The sequence below is a fragment of the Camelina sativa genome, chromosome 15 (genome assembly GCF_000633955.1).
Source record: "Camelina sativa cultivar DH55 chromosome 15, Cs, whole genome shotgun sequence".
NCBI lineage: Eukaryota > Viridiplantae > Streptophyta > Magnoliopsida > Brassicales > Brassicaceae > Camelina > Camelina sativa.
The window spans coordinates 17,932,999-17,940,860 of NC_025699.1; the positions used below are offsets into that span (position 1 = coordinate 17,932,999).

Genomic DNA, 7,862 nt, shown 5'->3' on the forward strand with positions numbered 1-7,862 from the left:
AGAACACATAGCTCATCCACGAAATCTTAAAACCAAATAATCTCATGAATGATGAATGATGAATGATGAATGATGAATGATGAATGATGAATGATGAGTTGGTATGTTTACTTCTTACATTTGGTTATGTAGTAGTAGAGAATGTATGTTATATATAACATCATAGAATATGTGACAACAAAGATTAGACGTCGTCGTTCCAAATCGACTCACTCAACCACTCTATTTCGACAATTGAAAGCAATAAGAATGACCACTCTATTTCGACAATTGAAAGCAATAAGAATGCGTACCTGTGAATAAATGATAAGTGTTAAGAGTTCTGATAGATGGTTACCAAACTTCTAGTCTGATGATATGCAATATCAATCAACTTCTCGCCATCGTAACACCACCGAAAAGTTGAGGCCTTAATTAGGGAAGACACCAAAGACACGGTTCGATCAATTTTTCTGTGGTGAGGTAAATTAGGCAGACAGTTTTAGGGCAGTAGTACTAACAAAAAATAAGAATTAAATTAAAACTATAGGCAGATTCATGAAAACGATAATGGGGGGTAATAAGATAATAAATTCTTAATAGAAAATGTATCCTCAAAATCAAAATCCTCGAACACAATTAAAATGTGAAGACAAAAGCTGAGTGTTTTAGTCTGAAAAGAGAAAAATTGAGGCATTAAGCTCAAAAGATAAAAAGCTACAAGGGGCATGAGATAAAGAAAGCTGGGGGACTGATTTACTCCTCATCGTCCTCATCATCATCATCACCACCTGCTCCATTCAATGCCTTAACTCTCTCGATCAACTTGTTCTTCCTCTCCTCGTACGTAAGCTTCTTCAAGTTGTACCTGTTTTAGTTTAATGGAAAACAAAATGAGACACCAATGGACAAAAGCCAGGTAATAAAATTGATTATTATTAGTAAATTGCTTTCTACCTCTTGTGTCCCTTGGGAGCAGGTTTCTCGGTTTTCTTAGGGTTGGGGTCTGCACGGATAGCTGCATGAACCTTCTTGTAAATCTCCTCAATGCTCTCAGCTTCAACACCTTTCTTAATGTACGCACTGAAGTGAGTTTGTAGCTTTTCTGGCTCATCTTCCGCCAACATTTTCATGTAGTTTGAGACATGGCCTCCGTAGATGTAGTTCCTGTGGATTGCAGCATCAAGCTGCTTGTTCTCTTTGTTGAACCCAGCAAACCTCTTGTCACTGTGTGGGATATCAAGACCTCCATCCAAAGCACCCTACAGTTTCATGAAGCAAACCAAACGGGTATTAAAGAATTGCAAGTATCAACACTTGCTCAAGATGAAAGACAGATAAAACACAGTCAACATACAATCAGAGAACAATTTCATACCTTAAGAGCACCGAACACACGGTTTCCAGTTGTGGTCCTGATAAGTCCAACATCAAGAAGAGCACGGAAAGGTCTCCTTGAATCAGTTGGCTCCACGGAGAAGTCCTCACCAGTGGCCTGATTCATTGTGTAATTTGAGTTTTTTAACATGAACAAAAACTCCAACTTATAATCCTCAAGATTAAATCAAGTTGACAACATACCTCTAGGTTGCCCTCGTACTCGTCATCCATCTCCAACATCTTCAGGACACGGCGAGCCAAAAGAAGCCCAGCGCAGTAAGCTGGTTCAACAAAAAAACATTGTGGCATATTAGTAAACCACAAACACAGAATCAAACATATAAAATTGTAAAACAACACAATAGGACTGATTCCAATACCTGCAGCATAGTTTGTTAGACCAACAGTGAGCCCATACTGAGGCAGCTCATGAGCGTAAGCAGAAGCTTTCACAATGTCACCAGCAATGCTAGCAGAGACAATTTGTGCCACGATGTCTTTGTTGGTAAACCTGACAACAAAACGGTACTTAGGTGTGTTGTACTTATTCTTGTCCTGATTGATCAGACGGATCCTAGCCCTGTAATCAGTCTTTCCATCTACACAAAAAATGAAATAACTTTTGTAAGTAACAGGTTGAAACAATGAGAGAGACCAACCAATATCATCAGGAAAACGAAAACAAGAATCTATACCTCTTCTTCTCCTGAACTTCACTTGGTACCGTTTGAAGTAGGCATTCGACTTGCACGACTTCACAAACACCTAATAACAAACAAATCGATCCTATTTTATTAGTCTAAGATCCAACAACATAAACTGTTAAGAAAGATCCAAGGTGAAAACTGAAAACACCATTAAAACGCATCTGTGACCTCTAAAACAGAACAAAACCACAAAGTCTCAAACTTTTCCTATTTCAATTCCAAAGCAAGTTATAAAACCAAAAACCCATGAAGAAAAACATCTAACGAAGCTGAATACAACCATAGGATCATGATTCTCTCTTTACCATATCTAATCAAAAACAAAATGTAGGAGGTTTCTATATGAAATGAAAGATCAGAATCTGAGTTTCTAAGGAGAAAACTAAGAAGAAACGATGGAGAAATGAGAAGAGATAGAGAGATGAAAGCTAGGGTTTACCATTGTTTGATTCCTCTAGCTACGAGAGGCTTTGCTGTGAAGATGAGTGTGACGAGAAGACAAGAGGCGGAATGACCTAAATGCGGGACCTTATAAGACAAAAACCCTAAAAAACTCCTCTTGCGCTGAAGAAAAAATAATTAATGGGCCTATGGGCTTTTATATTTAAACTTTTCTACTTCACCCATTTCAGCTTACGCTTTAGAGATGAAGGAGTGTTAATAAAAAGTCTACTACCTACAGTCCATATAAATTCAACCAATTGAATATTTTTTGTATACTTCTTTGTTTTTGTTAACATAAATAAATAATTGTATTTCACAAAAAAAAAATAGTGTATACATTATTATTAAGAACCATTTTCTGTAAAAAATACTCCAAAAAAAGATGACAGCTCTCTTTGTATCAAGATATAAGTGATGTTCTTTCNAAAAAAAAAAAAAAAAAAAAAAAAAAAAAAAAAAAAAAAAAAAAAAAAAAAAAAAAAAAAAAGCCATTCACTATCAAGTATCAATACAACTTATTCATACAAGTTTATTATGATATATGGTTACTAATATTTACACGAATATATGAATTGTCTGCTCCTAGTATATTAATTCAATGCTTTACAGTAGAACCTCTATAAATTAATACTCTTTAAATTAATATTCGCTATAAATTAATAAATTCTTCCGGTCTCGAGTTGGGCCGGTGTAGAAAATGACACATTTTGATAAATTAATAAAATAATATTTTTTTTGGAAATCCTATGTAAAAATATAGTCCCATCAATATCATAAATTAATAATCAAATAATATTAATATATATATATATATCTATATATATATCTAAGAAAATCTAATGAAATACTGAAATATGACCCTATTGTTGTTTGCATATTCTTAAATTTGCATTCTTATTGGAGCTCATCTCTAATATCTTTTATTGTCGTATTCTCAAATCGCATCCAAAAATTACGAAGAGTTCTAAATGCGATAATTGCTTCTTTATATATAATTGGTTCTAAAATTACCGCAATATCTTATTCGACTTCATCATTAACATGAATGATACTAGTAGAAATTTTTTCTAAACTCTAAACTTCTAACATCTATCATTTTTACCTAAACTCTAAACTTAGCAATTACAATAGACAAGATTATACATTAAAAAAATTCTTTAAAAATATGAATGATAACAAAAGTATCCTATTTTGTAATACATAATTTTCAAATTATGAAAATTAAAAATCTCTTCATAAATTAATATTTTATCAATTTATCGATAAATTAATAATTTATTAATTTATCGATAAATTAAAACCTCTTTAAATTAATAAAATTTCATGGTCCCAACCTTATTAATTTATAGAGGTTCTACGGTATATTTAAACGAATATGAGTCATTTGACATAATATATTTGTTAGGGCTAAATATGTTTATATGAACCCTTTTAACTTAGTTAGCAATTAGCATTAGGGGCATTCTCAAAAATGCCTCTTTTTCCATATCTCTTTTTAAAAATACCCCTTCATGTTGACCATTTTTAAAACTACCCCTCTTTATATACAAAATGACCAAATTACCCTTTTTGAGTGACAGCAAGAATGTACAGTCATCAAAGTCGAAAATATTTTCCCGCCAAAAATTTTCCCGCCAAAATTTTTTTTCCCGCCAAAATCGAAAAATTTTCCCGAAAAGGTTATTTTTTCCCGCCAAAAAAAAAATTTTCCCGCCAAAATCGAAAAATTTTCCCGCCAAAAATATTGAAATTTATACCTTTTAAAAACCTTGTAAATGCTTTTTAAAAACTTTTAAAAGCGTTTACAAGATTTTTAAAAGGTTTTTAAACACATTGTAAATGCTTTTAAAAACCTTGTAAATGCTTTTAAAAAGCTTGTAAATGCTTTAAAAGGTTTTTAAACACCTTGTAAACGCTTTTAAAAACTTTTTAAAAGCATTTAAAAGGTGTTTAAAAACCTTTTAAAAATTTTATAAAAACGTTTACAAGGTTTTTAAAAACATTGTAAAAGGGTTTAGAAGATGTTTAAAAACCTTTTAAAAATCCTTTTAAAAACCATTTGAAAACCTTTTAAAAACCTTTTAAAAACCTTTTAAAACCTTTTAAAAACCTTTTAAAAATCTTGTAAAAGCGTTTACAAGTTGTTTAAAAAACCTTTTAAAACTCTTTAAAAAATCTTGTAAAAGCCTTTACAAGGTGTTTATAAGGCTTTTATAAGGTAGAAACCTTATAAAACCTTTTAAAAACCTTGTAAATTTTTTTTGGCGGGAAAAATTTTGGCGGGAAATTTTTTTTTTCGAAATTTTTTATCAAAAGTATTTTGACAAAAAAAATTTTTGGCGGGAAATTTTTTTGAAAAATTTTTGGCGGGAAAATATGTCGGAAAATTTTTGGCGGGAAAATTTTGTTTTTCTTTTTATTGAATAAAATAATTTTCATCTAAGGATAAAATGGTCATTAAAAATTAAAAGAGGGCATAAATAAAAATGGCCAGAAAAGAGGGTATTTTTGAAAAGGAGTATATCAAAAGGGGCATTTTTAACAAATTCTCTTAGCATACATGATATGTTTATATGAACCCTTTTAACTTAGTTACTTAGTCTTAATGTGTTCCTATGCACCGGCTCTATGTTTTGCTTTTCTATATAAACGAGGTCAGATGGATTGTGGTTAAGACTTCTTTATTCTGTGAAGGATTAAAATGTGTTTTTGGCCAAATGAGAAATCTCTATTTGGGAAGATAACAATCATTTCAGTAACTCAGCAATTCCAAATGAGTGGCTGGCTTTTGTTTTCAACAGTTTGCTATTCCCGGGAGAATTTGACAGCTTCAATCACAGCAGAGAAGTCGAGATCTCCAAGTCCCAAGCTTCTCGCCTTCTTAAAAGCCTGTCGAAAACAGAAACATATATGTCTTTAAGAATTCATGCTAAGAATGCAATCCTAGAGGAGAACAAATATGTTCTTGTCTTTTGAGTGACTAACCTCATTTGCAGCTGCGGCTACAGGCATGGAAACAGCATTTTCATCACCAAGGGCAAGAGCTAGTCTCATGTCTTTCTGCTGATGTTTCAGTGGAAATGCTGGTGGGTAACTGCTCTTATTCATGGAAGGTCCTTTGCCCTTGAACATTGGGTTGGTCATTGCTCCGAGATCCTGCCAAATGCCAATAGCATAACCGATTCAACCAACACCATTATTTCAGAGATTGCAAAGTTTTTGATCATCTCACCAGGATATCCAGAAGAGTGTCAGAGCTAAGTCCACTCTTGTCAGCCAATACAAGACCCTCGGAGAACGCGTTCATCATGCTGTTTCGGATGAAAAACAATTGTGTATTGTGTAATGAAGCCATGCATGATTCAACTACTAATGGTAGTAATTGTTAAAGAGAAGAGTCAATTACCTTCCCATTATCATGTTCACTATTAGTTTCATTTTGGCTCCGTTTCCAACTTGTCCCAAGAAAAACGACTTCTTCCCCAAGACGTCAAAAGCTGGGATTGATTCCTCGAAGAGCGCCTTTTAACAAATACAAATTATAGTTCCAGTTCCTAAGTTCTCTATCTTAATGTGCAAAATAGTTCTAGTTCCTACGTTCCAACTATAACAGTTTGTGAGATTGATCCATCCATCTAGAAGTATAGTTTTGAGTTGTACCTTGTCACCAGCAGCAAGGATAATGAGTTGGCCATCTTCAGCTGGCTTTTTGCTACCTGAAACCGGACCTTCTATAAACCGACCACCCTTCCCGGTAATTGCCTGCCAATAATATCCAACACAGCTAACTCAAACTAATCAATTTGCTTCTATCTAATTCATCATCCAAAAAGTACAAAGCTTCAATTTAACCTCATTGATCTTTAAAGAAGTCTCTGCATCAACTGTTGACATATCTATATACCCTTTTCCTTCACAGATTTGCTCCAAAACACCATCTTTGTCGAAAACAACCTAATCAGACCACAGGAATTGTAACTATTTTCTATAGCTCATATCATCATCATAGTGCTAAAAACATAAGCAAAAAGAGACTCAAATACCGAAAGAGCAGCAGAAGGATCAGAGAGCATAGCAATAGTGTATTTGCATTTCTTGATCACTTCAGCTGGAGTCTCACATACTGAAGCTCCATGCTCCACAAGTTCATCACACTGTTCAACATCATCATCATCAACACATACCCCCAAAATTGCATTAAATTTAATCAAAGTTTTCAACTTTATTAGATCTGATCAATCAAAACCCAAATCAGATCCTTTTTCAATTTGAATGGTAATGAGATAACCTAAAAAAACACAATACCTTGGAGAGTGTTCTGTTCCATACAGTAACTTTGAATCCATTCTTCAATAGATTCATTAACATGGCCTTTCCCATGATACCCAAACCCAAAAATCCTACTTCCATGGTCTCTCTTCAGTCTCTTCTACTCCTTTCTCTCTCTCTCTGCGATTATATTGCTCAGTGATGGTCTGCGAATGTGACAAAGCTGGAGCCTTTTCTAATCAGAGAACCATTATCATCAAACACTTAACTTAAAAAGAAAGTATTTACAATTTACTCCCTAAAGTTTGAATCTTTTTGCATCTCTAAACAAACAGCTGAAGTCTGAAGAACAAACAAGATTTTGCCACGTATATGTACTTTGGCTGTCGCAGGGATCTTTGTTTTTCTAATCACTAATCAGTGTTCACTTTATCTACACTGGGGCACGTGTGTGCCAAGTTCTCAATCAAATTTATTTGAGGAGTTTCCACCCTAAAGTTATAGAAAATTGTTCATTTTGTGTGATAGTTTATGAAGTTTCATTTTAGTCCATTCTCTCTTCTTTTAAATCTAACTAGGATTTCATCCGCGCTACAGCGCGGGGGAATTTTTCCGGATATTTTAGCGGGTGACCTGGAATATCAAATGTTATGGTATTTGTTTACTAAACTGATTTCTGTTCATTCTATTTGCTAATGATGCTGGCAACACAATAAAATAGAGCAATTATTACAGTGTGAGTTTTAATTATTGTGCACACCATTGTTTTATTACGGTTGTATACGATTGAAAGGACATAGTGAGTGAAAAAGATAATGATATGGGATATAAATATAATGAAATAACTAGATGATAACCTGCACTGTGCAGTGAGGAAAATATTTACGTAAATTTTGATTTATTAGTTACAAAATAATAGTATTATCTTTATTTGATTTATTCTACGTATTTTATAATTTATAAATTTGATTTACTTAGTTTCATACTCCGGTTTCGATTATAGTCGGTATAATAAACTTAACGACTTACCATTTATTAGGTTTTTGGTATAATTGCTTAAATTTTTTAGAATTGGTAGAATCA

General features: G+C 33.2%; 2 protein-coding genes across 2 annotated transcripts; both read right to left on the reverse strand.

Annotated features, from left to right (window-relative positions):
• On the reverse strand, positions 541-2,611 carry LOC104747091 (60S ribosomal protein L5-1-like). The gene is made up of 7 exons (XM_010468663.1): positions 2,506-2,611; positions 2,055-2,124; positions 1,740-1,958; positions 1,561-1,640; positions 1,358-1,474; positions 937-1,241; positions 541-847 (listed from the first exon to the last, which is right to left on the reverse strand). Exons 1-7 carry the CDS (start codon positions 2,506-2,508, stop codon positions 736-738), a joined length of 906 nt encoding a protein of 301 aa, XP_010466965.1. The 5' UTR covers positions 2,509-2,611; the 3' UTR covers positions 541-735.
• Positions 5,173-7,026, reverse strand: LOC104747092 (glyoxylate/succinic semialdehyde reductase 1). The gene is made up of 8 exons (XM_010468664.2): positions 6,816-7,026; positions 6,554-6,664; positions 6,363-6,464; positions 6,171-6,272; positions 5,917-6,032; positions 5,743-5,821; positions 5,496-5,666; positions 5,173-5,399 (listed from the first exon to the last, which is right to left on the reverse strand). Exons 1-8 carry the CDS (start codon positions 6,918-6,920, stop codon positions 5,316-5,318), a joined length of 870 nt encoding a protein of 289 aa, XP_010466966.1. The 5' UTR covers positions 6,921-7,026; the 3' UTR covers positions 5,173-5,315.

Coding starts and splice junctions, on each gene's coding strand:
- LOC104747091 (XM_010468663.1), bottom strand. Junction 1,242..1,357: donor GTGTGTTCGGTGCTCTTAAG/GTATGAAATTGT, acceptor ATGAAACTGTAG/GGTGCTTTGGATGGAGGTCT. Junction 848..936: donor GCTCCCAAGGGACACAAGAG/GTAGAAAGCAAT, acceptor AAACTAAAACAG/GTACAACTTGAAGAAGCTTA.
- LOC104747092 (XM_010468664.2), bottom strand. CDS start 6,920: ATGGAAGTAGGATTTTTGGGTTTGGGTATCATGGGAAAGGCCATGTTA. Junction 6,665..6,815: donor GGAACAGAACACTCTCCAAG/GTATTGTGTTTT, acceptor GATGTTGAACAG/TGTGATGAACTTGTGGAGCA. Junction 5,667..5,742: donor ACACTCTTCTGGATATCCTG/GTGAGATGATCA, acceptor GGCATTTGGCAG/GATCTCGGAGCAATGACCAA.